Below are 14,900 nucleotides of genomic sequence, written 5' to 3'. Positions count from 1 at the left end.
GGGGAAATGGTTTGAAACTGGAGTAGCAGAGATTTAGATAGGACATCAGGAGGAAGTTCTGCACAATGAGTGCCTAGGGTTGAGGACCCATCCCTGGAGACTTGATGTGTCCCTGTGCAGCCTGATGTAGTTGGTGGTGTCCCTGCTACCTGCAGGGTGGTTGGACAAGATGACCTTTGAAGGTCCCTTCCAACCCAATTCAAGCTGTGAATCTGTAAAAACAGAATCTCAATCTCTCATTAGCTAGGAAGGCTGCTCCTGTGTGCATGACAGAAATAGTTCCATGGGATTGCACGTGCCCACATGGCTAGGGATACTTACGTATGGATTTTTGTCATTACCCACACACATTGGCCTCCTCCCAGTTGCCCTGTACAGGGAAAAGCTAGGAGGGGGAAAAAAAATAATAAAATCACCCTTTCTACCTCTTAGCCTGAGAGATCAAGGCATCCATTTTGCCCATCTGATCCTGCCACTGTCTGAAACAAGATTAGGTTTTCATGTCATGTACGCAATTTAAAAGCCACGCTTCATCTGGGATCTCATCCTTTCAATTTCCTTTTACATGACAGACAGCTAAGCAAAAGCAGATTTCAAGATCTTGTTTTTACACTTCTAGAAGTAATTTTCATGACTCAGTGAAGAACACACCGATACCCTGAAGGATGCAAGAGCCAATGGATGCAAACAGCCATTGGGCTCCAGTCTTATCTCTCCTCCTTGATACCATAGGTAGCACATCACATTCCTCAGCTCCTGAGAGATCATTCCCCATCTACCAGCATGACTCTTCAGTACCTCACTCCTTAGTCTGAGCTACAGCTATTTAGACAGCACACAAAGATGTAAATTCCAGCTCAGTTTCCTTGTCTCAAAGCAGTGCAAGGCTCATCCTGGCCACTCCACTGCACCACCACCTCCTTTATCACCTGAAAAAAATAAAGCACTCAGCCTGAAAATTGTGGTTTTTCATGCAGTTCTGCATTGGGTTGAAACTATGCCACCAGGCACTTATCAGCTTTTTTCTGAAACAGACAAAAATAGCGACCTTTAGAACTTTAAGAATCCAGGTGACTCGTTTTCAAACACTCCTGAATCTTCAGCCTACAGAGAAAGAGTGTCAGCTTGGGATTTGAGAGCAGAATTAAATCCTTGGGCGGCCACCAGCTCTCTCTAATCTCTGCCATTCCAACAGCCTTCGATCTGTAGCAATACCTGATCCCTCACCTCCCATTTAAACCAGCAGGACTAAGATGCCTCAGTATTTTTTGAGATTCCAGGCCTCAGTTTCTTTGCTCTTCAGTCTCACACCCATGATGTAGGAATAGCAGTACTCCTGTTAAGATAAGTACACGGAAAATTGCACAACACTTAGGCACGATGCAATCTTCCCCTAAAGAAAAGTTATTTTTGTGGTTGTTTCTCTGCACCAGCCTGACATTAAATCAACCGTTGAGCTCTGAACTGCATCGCCCTCACCGGCCTGGAGCCTGGCCAGAGCTTGCTCAAGCCTCAGCCAGCTGCCCTTGTCCCAGGGTAGGTCAGAGGGGGCCTGTTCAGCACCATTTTGACACAAAACTGACGGCAGTTGTTTGAGACTAATAATCCCGCCAGGTTTACATTTTCTGTCCAGGACATCTCTGTATTTGTACAGGGTTACTGCAAATGGCCCTTAGCCTGAAGCATCTGGCCTCACTGTCGGGAAAGGGAAGCTAATTGCACCGTTAGTCACAGTGTTAAGTACAGCACTTAACTACATAATTTATTTACTTCCTCGCCCTCACCGCCTTTCTCACCAGCAACAGCTGAAGATTAAGTGCTGAGTAATCACAACATGGTCAGGCCGGTATGAAACACAGAAGGCAAACTCTGCTCCATTTCGTTTACTACCTTGGACACCTCTAACCTAATGATTCTGCACACAATAGCCATGACTGGCCTGCATATGGAGACCCATGCATGCAGGAATTTGTCTGTTTAGATTCGACAAAGTACCAGCGTTAGGAAATAAAGGATATCCATTAAAGTCTAACATGTAATTCGAGGTGGGTTATAGGTATTTTAGCTCAAGTCTCAAAGTAGTCTCTGCCGACTGTTTATCAGAAGCTTAATACCTGGTGGATAATTTCTCAAGCACTTCAGAAATCAAGTGTTTAAAGAGAAAAAAACCCAACATACTCAGGAGAACAGGCGGGAAAACAATTACTCATGAGAACTCCCTCCCAGCTCACCAAGAGTCAAATGGGAGACATCGCCCAGCAGCAGGGGCTCATTTGCTTAAGCCCAAGTGAGAACTGCAGTCAGGATTCAAACAGCTGCCAAGCACTTCAGGTCTTAGGACAGCCAACCTGATACTGGACTAGTGCAGAATTCCAAAGCGAGGCTCAAAAGATGTGAAATGCTCTGGTGACTCAACAAAAGTTTTGTCTAAACAACTTTTTCAAGTGTAAAATATAAAAAGGCATCACTCCAGGAAATCCTGAAGAAGAGCTGCAGAACCACTCTCAGGGGCAACCTTCCACACTTCTCTGGTTAGAGCACACAATTCGAACTGGTGTAAATGTTACTCCTTGTTTGTCGACATGAAGTTCCAAGACACGTGTAAAGTACACACCAGAGCAGTGAGCCAGGCAGAAAAAGTCTCTTTAGCATCACAAGACCTGTTAGGCTGGGTCTCTAAAGGAAGCAGTTTGTGCAGTCAATTTGCTTGTTTGCAATTCTCCTTCCCCAAATAACTCCTGAATCTTCTGGTGTGGCTGAATTAGACCAAGGAACTGATGTCCTACATCCACAGAGGTTTCAGTGGCAGTCCACTCGTGCTGTGTGAGCTCAGCCCTTACTCAGACACCACAGCTATAAAAGAAGTGACCCAGCTTCGGGCAGATAAGGCTCTCAGGAAGCACAAGGCATCTCTTGGGGTGATGAGGGATGGCAGCTCCTAACACAAGGGACCTCTGCACACAGAGTTAAGCTCTGTGCCACACTCAGTCTAGGATGCTCAGATTTTCGTCTGCCCTCTCCATTTTCCATCGCTGCAATTTCAATCAGGTGTCTTCCCTACTATGAGCACACATCTTGAATAATTTATCTACAATAAAAGCATTCTGTTTACATTCTTACCCTTTACAAGTCCAAGTTATCCCACCTGGATGTGTTCCTGTGTGAACTACTCTAGGTGATCCGGCCTTGGCAGGGAGGCTGGACTCAATGATCTCTGGAGGTCCCTTTCAACGTCTGAAGTTCTGTGATTCTGTTATCCTTGTTTTGTTCATGAGTGGTCTTCCAGACCACAACAGGATAACAGTGAAGCATTTTTATCAGAGCAACAGCTAAATGACAGTTCAGATTCATAGCAACGGTGTCACCTCTGCCAATTCTATATGGCAGAGATACCAGCATGAGACAGAAAACAAAGACAGCTTCTTAGCAGCATACATGATCTTGAGACACTTCCTCTGGCCAGCAAAAAAATAGTGCTGACACCAATTACTGTGGTTATTGCAACAGGCACGGCAGGAGCATCACTGATCGTGCACTGACCAGTGACTGCCATCCTCCAGGCCAAAGCCCTTCCAGAAGCTTACAACACCAACAACCAACACTTGCTTTTCTCCTGAAAATATCCCCCTGAAGCACCCCCACACTGAAATACCCAAATTATTGGGTTGTTTGTTTGTTTGTTTTTAAGATTGAAAAGATGTTTGTAGGAGAAACATCTGTACGTGTCCATTCACCAAGCAGGGAGCCCTGAATATACTGGCGTCTGCATTTGCTTGTTTAAAGGCAGCTTGGCAAATAGTGCCAGAAGTACTTCAGGAGACTTCTCAGAGAGGCGGCCACAGGGCTACGGCGCCGGCAGAAGCGACACCATGTGCTAGCACAAAAGTTCCACAGCAGAATGAGTGAACACACTGAAAGCAGGTGGCAGCGAAAAGCCAGCTCTCGGTATGTCTCCCGTCGTCAACACATAATCCGCCGAGAGAAGACGATAAAGCACAAAGATGACAAAGTGCCCTCTCCAAGCCACTGCTCGGGACCTCAGGCTATTCTCCCTGCCCCGCAGAAACATCCCAGGTGGCAACACCCCAAAGCACTCCATGAACCACATCCTATTCCTCCCGGAGCGCAGCACCTCTACATTCGCCAGAAGACAGGAGTCCGCCTCCTCCACCGCAACTGCCGGCACCTACCGGCCCCTCGGGGCAGAGACCCGAAAGGCACTCCCGGAGCCGGGCCGAGGCGAGGCGGAGAGACTCCCTGTCCCCCCCCTCCCGGCGGAGGCCCACAGGGGCCTGGCGGGAAACGCGGCGGTGGAGCGGACGGAGGCCGGGCGCGCCGCGGGCGGCTCCCGCAGAGGCGAGGTCCGGCGGAGGGGCTGCGGTTCCTCACCTGTGTCGCAGGCGGCGCAGGAGGGTGGCAGGTGGCGGAGCGCCGCAGCCCGCGCGCGGCCCAGGCCCGCTCATGGCCAGCCCTGTTGACGCCGTGGCCAGAGCGACGGCTCCCGGCGGGCACCGCGGCGCCCCGGGCCCGGCTGTCCCGCCCCGCCCCGCGAGCGTCGCCATGGTGACGGCGCGGGGCGGGCGCGAAGAGCCGCAGCGGCCTGAAGGGCAGGGCAGGGCTGGGCGGCGTTCGCCTTGCGCCTGGTGCCCGGCGCGGCGCCGTGCTGCCCGTGCGCACGGGTCCTGTGCGGTGCCGGCACCGCTTCCAGTCCCACACGCAGCGAACGGGACCAGGCCGCATCCAGCGAGCATCCGGAAAGCATGCTCCGGGGCCAGCCTTTATGGTCTGCTTAAGCCTTTGACATTTCTGTGCCTTTAAGGCGTGTTTTAAAGCCTTTAATGGCCAAACCGCAGCAGGGAGCTAATGAGAGCGTTGCCAGCGCAGGAGATGGCAGGCCTGCATCTGTGAAAGAGCCCCCCACTGTTTTGTGGCCTAAGCCTGGGGAATGTTGAGATTTAAAGCGTTTATTCCTAAACTATTAGTTAGTCTCTCGATATACTAACTATTAAACCTATTAATGTAGATATTAACATCAGTTGAAGTGGCTGTGGTGCGCAGTCAAATCTCCCAGGAGTGGTGCGGAGGAGAGCTGGGCCACAGGCTGCTCGGTGCCCTGGGGGCAAGAGAGTGAGCTCTACACCTCTGGAAAAGGGGAAACAGGAACAGCGATACAAAAAATAACCAGGAGCTGCGGAACAGCTACGTTACCAGAGTTCCACAGCAATAGCTGGGTTAACTGAGCTTGCTGATCACCCTGCTTCTCAGGGAAAAAACACACAGAAAATGGAAATATCCTCTTTCCGTTTGTAGAGAAATCAAAAGGCTAAGAAAATTCTCAGCTCTCCTCCTCTGAGTGACCACTTTGTCTAGCTGGCAGAGATCCTCAGTGTCCTTACCACCGAAGTCCCCGCGGAAAAAGCCACACCAGCCTGGGCTAGCCCTGACAAGCAATGTGTTACAATCCCAGATGGAAAACAAGGTAGAAAAACACTTCTTCTTTTTTTTTTTTTCCAGTTTTAGATAAGAACTTAGATCCCTTTGAAAGGAAGTTGCCAAATTAGTGTTTAAGTTTCAGTGGCCCAACAAAGAAAGTTCAAACAGCAGGCGAGTGTCTGAATTTAAGGAGAAGAAATGCTACATCAATAGACAAAATTGCAGATAGCTATGAAATGCTTAAGCATAATTAGAACGGCAATCAGTACACAATTAGTACGAGATCATCATCATAATTACCCCTCATTAGAACTCCTGTCCAACAACTGTCACATGAAAGCATCAGCTGTTGATGTGAAGCATGGGATGAGGACACAACTCAAGCCACTCACCAGGAGTGGGAGGTTTAGGGGGCTCCAGAGCAACAGGAAAAGCTTTGGTACTCCCATCCTGTGGGCTGGGATTCCTTGGCCAGGCTTTGGTGCCATAACAACATTCTTATTGTTTTTTAACACCCTCGGTCTCAAATAGGGATAAACCACATTTAAATGTAAAGTAACAAGCTTTGCTGAATTGATGTAGTGACACTTAACAGTCCCCAAATTAGCTCCTGTCACTTGAACAACCATAAGCTTAGTCTTTGCATATCCACCACAAATAAATGGCTCAGTATGATAGGAATGGCTTTGGCTCGTCTAAGAGCTCACCTACTCAAGAAAACACACAGGATTTGCAGATTTGGGAGCTTTTTATTATTGAATTCCAATAAAACACACTCACAGTAACAGACACACTGCTCTCGCTCCTCTCTTTATTGATAGCAGACACATTATGGAGACTTCTGTCACAGCATGAGCTCACATCTTCACAACAGGTGAAATCTGGGGTTGAGCTTGCCCAGACTTAAAAAGAGCTGGGCATTTTTTCCCCAGATCATGACTTTGCAGCCCACATCGACCACTGCTTGTCTATTCCTTTGGAAGAAAAAACAGAGCTTTGGCATCTCAGCTGTGGACACAATCACCCTCCACTTCTTGAGAGCTCCTAAGATGCCTCCGGAGCCTTTCTGTCAGCATAATGTGCTTGCTCACTCACAGAGGCACATAAAATGAAAATAAAAAGGGTTTCATGGTGGCTTCATAGTTAAACTGCTTTTTTTCTCCCCCAGAAGGTCCCTCACAGTAGTTCCTGTTGCTCATGTCTATGTCAAAGTAAGCAGTCTCCCCTCTGACATTAAGGCAAGACATTAAAAACTTGTTATTTCAGAATGCCAGCCATGGAGTGTGCTCTGTGGGGCTGATGTCCCTTTTGAACACCTTGCTGACTATCAGGGCAGGAAGATGCCAAAGGCTGTGTGGCCTCTGAAGAAGAAAAACACGTTCACACATTGCAAATGTGTTATTTTTCAAAACAGGGAAGAATCTGGCTTTCTTGCACCTTGACCAGTGACATGGTTCTGGAAGACTAAGCTGCTTTCCAAAATATTTGTGCTTGTTAAAATAACACAAAAACTTTCAAAGACTTCTAAAATTACGAGCACACATGTTACGTTGACATGCTGGAAAAACCTTATTCCCAAGAGGACATTCCCATGCTTCAGTCAAAAGGGACTGACCTCCACCTGACAGCTCACCCTCCTGCACTCCTGCGACTCGATCCCCCACGCTGACACTGACAGGCTTGTAATTGACTCAAGAATAATCTTATTACATCCCTGTTAACTAACATCACTGCCCTACCCCTGAAAGCCTAGAGAATTGTTTTGTTTGCCTTCTCCTTTCAATACTTAACATTTATTTTAGGTTGTTTTAATTTTAATGTAGTGTGGCAGAAGCTGTAAAATTGTCAAAGAAATCGGTCTCCTGTCTTTGAATGAAACAACGTGTGGTTTTTTCCCCCCAAATAGCCGACAAACGAAAGCATTTCCTGATTCAAATGCAGGGATTCATGCGCGCTAATCTTAACAGCTTAATTTTGAGAGCAAGCCGTGGGTGCTTTCAGCATCCTGCTTTCCTCTGAAGGTGTAACAGTATCCAAAAAGGTGCAGAACCCACCTCGTTGCTGTGCCCACCTGCAGGAGAAAACGGAGATGGGTGAAAGAGAAGGAAGTGAAAAATAATTTTATCTTTGTCAAGTTAAAAAAGGAACCAAGAGCCTGACAACACACATTCCAGAGGCAGCTGAGGTCTCTGTTCTCATGAAAAGTTCAGGAGTCACTTTGTGTCTCCACACTTGAATCACAGAATCATTCTGTTTGGAAGAGACCTTTGAGTCCAACCATTAACTCATCGCTGTCAGGTCATCACTAAACCATGTGCCTCAGCAGCACATCTACACATCTTGTAAACCGTTCCAGGGGTGGCGATTCCCACGGGTTTACAACTCTTTCTGGGAAGAAATTGTTCCTCATGCCCAACCTAAACTCCTCAGGTGAAATGGGACATCCCTGCTGTGAAAACACTGATGAACTCTGTGCAAGGGGTCGGCTTAGCTTGAAGCTACATCTGCAGAAAGACCTGCTGCCTGGCGCTGACTGAAGAGGGGTAAATGGCAAGACTTGACAGCACGTCAAAACCTGGAGAGTTTCTACCTTTTTTGCTGCTGAGATCTCCTCCAAGATTTCTTCTGTACCTTTTTTTCCTGCTCTATTTAACTGCTCCACACTTTTTCTCCCCAGGTGTTGCAGATGATCTTCCTGTCTCAGCCTTTCACCCATCACCAGGCCTTGGCTGCAGTCATCAGAGATGAACAGCACAGGGTTTGCTGGTTGTCCCGAGCAATGGGTCCTTGCACAGCCTGTAGCTACTGCAGGCTGTGTGCCATAGCTTCTGAGCAAACACCAAAACCAGAGTGGATCCTCTTAGTCTCAGAGAGATGGGAAACTCTTTACATAGAGCAGAAATTGCCACCGTCCTCCGGGAGGGAGTTTTGGGACAAAGACTCTGCATACCCTCCCCACACTGCTGCCATAATGATAGCAATCAGCTTTTCCAGATTGGGGCCCTCTCTGATTTTAGCTGAATTTGACTCAGCACAAGAGTACAATTACTGCCTGACAACTCATGGATTAGAAGGACCCAAACCACAACTTCAGACCCATTAAAAGGAAATCACTGATTAAAGACAAAAAGGGCAATGGCCTGCAGACACCAATGTGCTCAGCAGGCAGATGGAGGAGACAGCCTGAACATTTCACTGCCACCGTTTTGTTGTTTCTGCCCAGACACAACAGGCTGAGCCTTGTACATGGCTTTTGTGGCAGGGGATTTAGAGAAGCACAGGCTGTGAGGCACAAAAAAAAAAAAAAGGTTTTTCCTCTTTCTGCCCTTATTTCCCTCCTGAGAACAGCTAGACCTTCAGCCAGAGCTTGCCCACAAGACACAGTAGAACCAAAAACATTTTCTTGTGGGTTTTTTTTCCTTTTGAATTAGCTTTATAACACATGCCCTGGTAGCAGTGTAAAAGACACACAAAGCATTCACATAATGCCCATGCAATTATTTTTGTTAATGAGTGAAGTCTCAGATGAAGAGCACTAATAATACATGAGCAATCAAAGAGCAAATAGCAGCAGTGAACACACCAGAGCAGTTGTGTGGATCCATTTCCAACTGTCAGCGCCGATGCACAGCAGCTGTAATTAACGTGTTGAATTTAATGTTTAAATTTTAATAAATTTTAATGTGATAAAAATGTTTTTTTTTATTAAACATTACAGCTCCATGGAACCTATCATTACTTGTTCCTGATGCATACAAAGACAACATATGAGGAGGAGAGGGTGTTTTTTGCTGTCACCGGGACAAATGAAAGGAGTTCCTCCTTCTGCTAATGCAGAAGCCAACAACAATGATTAAATAAAGACCTTAAGAGAAGGAGTATTAAAAACCATGCAAGATTTATTAAGAATGTAAGTGGCTTATCTGAAGCCTATTGACATAATTGAGAAGTCTCTAGTGATGGCATTGTGAACTTTGAACTTATCCTGCAAGATTTAGACACAAGCACATGCCACACCATTTATGGCTCCATGTTGTTAACAAGCAGCAGAAATGCCATGGCACGGGGAGGGGATCAGGGTAAAGCCTGTTTCCTAGGAACCATCTTTCCTCTCCTGCCACCTTTCTGAGGGCTACTGTGTGGCATGTGAAGCTCCAAGCACAGAAAAGAGGACATCTCAGAGATGTCAGGTCTCTGCTTTATCAATAATTCAAAGTCACTTCTGTTCCTTAAGATGTAAAATGAACCAGTCTCCATTTAAGTGTCTGCAGCTGTCTGAAGAGGAAAGAGGAGATTGACAGAGTTGAGTTTCTCTGTCCCTGGAGAAATGAGAACTGAGTTTCGGGTTCTGAGACACGAGACAAGAGGCTTCATTTGAACCAGACCGCTCAGGGTAGACCATCAAAAGCTCAATTGCTGTCTTTTCTGAAAGCTCTGCCTTATATACCAGAGTGCCCCACACAACCACTGCTTTCATTTCTGTTCTTAATCTGAAACAGTTCTGACACAGTTCTGTTCAAGACTATTTTGGATTGTTTTGGAACATCCCTCTCAGACCTGTAGCAACCAAAAAGAAATCGGGGAGAAGAAGGAGGCTCACAAGTATGTAGCCAAAAATCAATGCCACAGCTGCCCACTCACATCACACCATAGAGAGTATTGTGTAGGCTGCAGCTCAACCTAGAGGGCCATAGCCTGGTGTGAGACAGAGCCCGCTGCACATCACAGACCATAGCCACCAGTTCAACTTCACTGTAAGTCACGGGATGAAGAACATCCATCACAGAGCCAAACCTGCTTCTGCCAGGCTCTCCAAACAAATAAATGACCATGTGCCTCATTGCTTGCTCTGCTGCACCTGGCCATACAGTCACGATGCTGCAGGAGGGCAACACGGAGAGCTTACCCCTGAACATTTTCCTAGCCACCAAAGTATCCTGCCTTGCCTTCAATGCGTGGCCCTTTGCACAATGTCAAGATTGTGCCCTGGTTTTGCCAGGACCATCTTCCTGGAAAACAGCAGCCTCATGGCCATCCGATTCCCAACTCCCTATCCCCAAGGAGCAAGGCAGGTGGCACAGCCGTGTCTTGGCTAGTGAGCTCCATCCTCCTTCATCTTAACACTCACTGTTGCTTTAAAGGACACAGATCTACCAGACTCTTTCATTAGTTTTTTAACAAATTAATCTCACCTACTCACTGAAAAGTTTTTCAAGTCATAAAAAAAATGACAGGGAAGAAACTCTAAAATAGCTGGGAAATCCTTTCGAGGGAAGGTAATAAGGTTCTCCTTTCAGCCTCACGGTTTGCAGCAATCTATTTTGAAGAGTCTCTGTATGCATTGACAGGGACAAGGTAAAACAGCCTTGGAAGATCCAAACCACCACGCTTGAAGGGAAAGCGTCTGGCCTATTGTCTGTTTTGATTAATGAAGCCTTTTGCAGGGCGAGATAATAGGATGCTTACCGAGCTGGGGACACTGCTGTGCAGCAGAAGTATCACAAGTATGAATAATATCCCAAATGATAACAACATCAATAAGCTAATCTACGTCTTACCGCATCCCGCTCAAAAAATACCTCAAATGGTATTTGTTTATTTCCTAATTGTCAGCCACTTTGTTGCCCTCGTTGTCAGGTTCAACAAGTGCTCCAAGCTACAAGGGTTGAAACAAAGGGAAGCACTTGGGCGAGCCTCAAGCCTGGCAGTTTAGTGCCGGCTGGGGCAAGGGAATTCCAATGCCACGCTCTTTCTCGCCCAGGGCACAGGCAGCGAGGTGCTGCTCTTCGGAGCTGTGACAAGCAGACAGGTTTCTGAAAACCCGTCATGGCTGCAAGCCTCCTTTACATTTCGGCATGAATGTTTGCAAGTCATCAAATGACTTCACAGTAAAGGTGAGGAAATTGGCGAAATAACAGTGGTGGGGAAAAAAAAATGTGTTCCCTGCCCCAGAACGATGTGCATACCTGAGCTGATTTCTGGCCACTGCCTGCTTGCTGTATCCATTTTATTCCTACTTCTGCCTGAAGTTTGGAGCTGAATGCTTGGACCCTACACAGTCTCAAAGCCTGTTGTTCAGTGTGCTCTCGGCAGAGCCAGGTCAGATTTCTTGTAGGCAGCGACCTCCTCTGAACTCACTCTTTCTCTGAAATCCATTTTTGGGTGGACGTGCTGCATTTCACCTCCTGTTCCCAACCACTGTGTTGGTTTCCTGGTATTTATTAAGCATCTTCTCAGTCCTGGTGATAAATGAAAGGATCCATACCTACACACCATTCATTTGAAAAGGAGAAGAAATTTAGACTATTAATTAAATTGTGCCTGCTCAAAGTTTGGCATGGCTTGGCCCTGCCCTCTGCGTTCATTTAATAACTTAACAGTAAGTAATCCTGCTGATCTGGAGCAGAGCTGGCAAAAAAAAAAAAAAAGTTTGAGAGAAGGAAAAAAACAAACAAACAAAACCAAAAAACACCAAAAAAACACCACCAACAACAAAAAGAGACAACTCCAGCAATGCATTTAGACAGTGCTCAAACACTCACTTCAGACCCACTTTGGAGGAAATTCTCCTGTTAGCTGGGTGAGGAAGTGGGCTGCGAACAGCAAGGCTCTGGGCTGGCTCCTAGGGTTAAGGTTAAACGTGGTTTGGCTCTTCACACACACACACACACCACATAGGACCTCCCCAGGCACAAGATGGTGTCCTAAGGGTGCCTTGGTCCATCAGGGGAAGACCAGACTTTGACCTCCAGCCACCCTGCAGCAATGCCCCAAATGTTCATACTGAAGGGCAAGTTTTTGTCCCTCCTCCCCGGGGCAATACAGACAATTGCCACTATCCAGCGAACTTTGTAACGAGCGAGCCTTTATTCGTGCTCGTTGAATATCCTTCTTTTGCTCGCCTATTCCCGCAGCAGTGCTGCTACTCGTTGCACCCTGAGGTGCTGCTGGCCCGTTCGACCCTTCGTTAGCAATTGCGCTGCAGTTACCCGCAGGACGGGGCGAAATCTGAGCTCCCCGCACCGATCCCCGCTGCCACCCTGGCCGGAGGGACTGAGAGTGAAAAGGGGGGGAGAGGGGGGGGAATTAGGAAGAAAAAAAAAAGGGGGGGGGAGTAAAAAGAAAGCAGCCCGACGACATGCACCCCAGCTCCAAGCAAGCAACCGAAGATAAAAACCCTCAACCGAAAAGCAGCAGGCAAAGCGCCGATGGAACTTTCGGGAGGTGCTGCCTATCTCCCCTTGGCACCTGGAAAAGGTCCCGAGGGCAGTCGGTCCCCGCCGCTGCGTTGGGAGTTACGGGGGACTAGCGAGCCCTGGATGAAACGGAGCAGTGCCCGCCGCGGTGCCGGACGGGCCAGAGAGCGGGCTCAGGTAGGTCCCGCTGATGTCGCCTTCGTCACCTCACCCTCCTCACTGCCTTCGGGTTTCTCTTATTTTCCCCTCGTCGTTTCCAGCCGTGATTTAATTCTGCTGGGTTTATCATTTCGGCGGCACAGAAGCGTAAGGGGCCGCAATCTGGGCTCAAAAGCTCGGCATATTTCACACAACTTCCGCGGCGGCGGCGGCAGCCCTGGGAGAACGCGGGGGGATGTGCGCCAAGCGCAGCACCTATCCCGGCTAACGCCGCCGCTTTTCCAGCGTGAATGGGATCAGTAACTAAAGACTGCGGCCCGAGGGCAGCGGGGGGCAGCGCATCCCCAAAGCTGCTCCGATGAACGGCGGGGAGGAGGAGGGGAAAAGACGCCCGACACGCTGACTTTGGTTTTTAGGGGCTTTTTTGGGCGACGATGGAAAATAGGTGCCGTTCGGTAACCAGCTGCCCTGGTCTGAGAAGGGACCAGGAAAAGAAAATCCGAGGTGTGGTAGGGTTTGGGTTAAGGATATTCTTTAGGCAGGGGAGCTTCTCCCGTTCCGTTCCTTCCGGGGTTCCTCTGCTGTTATCGTCGTGTGTGTGCCCCCCCCCCCCCCCCCCGCCTCGCCCCTTACCTCCGCTCCGACGAGGACTGTGTCAGCTCCGGGCTCTGCTCTCCGTACCCGGCACGTCCGGAAACCCGCTCCACCGAGGCAGGGAAATTTAACAAATATCAATAATAAACAGCTAGAGTTTTCCCCAAATCCTCCTACAAAGTGAGGCCCTCGCGACCTTCCTCCCCTCCTTCTTCTCCCTCCTTGGCCAGAACCCCGGCGGTCCCGTTCTTCCCTCCCGGATCGATTCCAGCCCGGCGCTTATAGCGTTTAGGCCGGAATTGGGGTATAATGGGAACATCATCAGGAGACAATTACCTTTTCAGAGCATTCACTTCTCCTCCCAGCACTGTTATTTCAGAAATAGGATCATTTGATTTCATATCGCACTAAATAACACCCAGCCGTCTCAAATTGCCAGCTTCTTAAAAGCCACCCATTGGAATAAATTGCAGAGCCACGCTTTTGGCTCTGCCTGCTTCTCTTGCCTTTCACTCCCCTATTCCCCTTTCGCAAAACATTCTGGCAGAAATAAACCGGGATCAGAGTGGCCAGGCCCGGGGCTGCCGGATAAACTGCTCTCAGCAAAGCCACGACTCCGCTAAACCCTACCTGCTCCGGTTTTACTCGTGTTTTTCACCCCACATCTCCGCCTTCCCCTCCCCCCCTGCACTTTTTTCCCCCTTTCTTTCCTTTTCTTCTGTTTTTCTTTTTCCTTCCCCCCCCCCCCCCCCCCACCTCTTTTAAAGCGCATTTCTTTCGGTGCTAAGGTGCGATGTGCCTTTAAAGGTGCGCGCTCGCTCATCTGGGCACCCCGGCTCTCATTAGCTCGCTATTAACGGCGACAGCGCATTGCTAATTAGATTGGCGGGGGAAATGAAATTACCCGAGTGGGATTCGGGAGGGGGCAGCGGAGTTTCTCGGCGCTTCCCGGAATTTACGGGGACGCAGAAAAAAATAAATCCCTGTATTCCCCCCGCTTTTTTCTTTAACAACACCCCTCCTTGCCCCCTCCCCGGCCAGGCCACCACGAGTCCCCCGTCGGAGCTGGGACTCGCATCCTCGCCGCGTTCTCCTCTGACAGACACTAATCAAGTAATTTCCCAATCCCAGCCCCATCAAATTGCTCTTTAGCTGTTGAACTGTGGAGTTTTGCTCCTCTTTTCTCATGCTAATCGAGCCCATTCAGCGTCTCTCTGTGAGGCTATTTGTAGTGGAATAAATCTCCTTGTTTGCCTGCTGCATGATTAATTGATATTGTTGTGTGGCCTTTGTTTGGGCTGCGGGAGAGCTGAAAGGCAGCGCATATTGGATGTGACGAAAGGAGCTGGAAACATCATTTCGCTGCTGAGGTCTTTCAGAGGTCGAGGGATAGACCGATCGCATTATTCACCCTATTTATTTATCCTTATTAGAAAATATGATGAAAGAATAAGGCCCAGAGTCTTTTTTAAACAGTGACTAAACAGTGCATACACAACCCCAATTAAAAACAGTGCC

General features: G+C 48.3%; 1 protein-coding gene and 1 long non-coding RNA gene across 4 annotated transcripts in view; one reads left to right on the top strand and one right to left on the bottom strand.

Moving 5' to 3' along the window:
- KIZ (kizuna centrosomal protein) overlaps positions 1-14,600 on the bottom strand; it is a 69,235-nt gene extending 54,635 nt beyond the window's left edge. For 2 of the 3 annotated variants that reach the window (XR_010302746.1, XM_064145715.1), the window contains exons 1-3: positions 14,287-14,600; positions 13,720-13,749; positions 13,422-13,514 (exon numbers count right to left, since the gene is read on the bottom strand). Coding sequence is in view for 2 of the 3 variants with exons in the window: in XM_064145715.1 (XP_064001785.1) it covers positions 13,422-13,514; positions 13,720-13,749; positions 14,287-14,585 (422 nt within the window). In the remaining variant the exon portion in view is untranslated. Of the gene's footprint in view, positions 1-13,421; positions 13,515-13,718; positions 13,750-14,286 lie in introns of all 3 variants that reach the window. The other variant, XM_064145716.1, reaches the window with a different exon arrangement.
- Positions 4,760-9,126, top strand: LOC135176603 (uncharacterized). The gene is made up of 2 exons (XR_010302747.1): positions 4,760-5,479; positions 8,111-9,126. It is a non-coding gene; the product is annotated as an uncharacterized LOC135176603 (long non-coding RNA).
- Positions 14,601-14,900: the final 300 nt, after the last annotated feature.

This window comes from Pogoniulus pusillus, chromosome 7, assembly GCF_015220805.1.
Source record: "Pogoniulus pusillus isolate bPogPus1 chromosome 7, bPogPus1.pri, whole genome shotgun sequence".
Taxonomy (NCBI): domain Eukaryota; kingdom Metazoa; phylum Chordata; class Aves; order Piciformes; family Lybiidae; genus Pogoniulus; species Pogoniulus pusillus.
The sequence above is the reverse complement of the archived record's forward strand: the minus strand, read 5'-3'. Positions and strand labels throughout refer to the sequence as shown.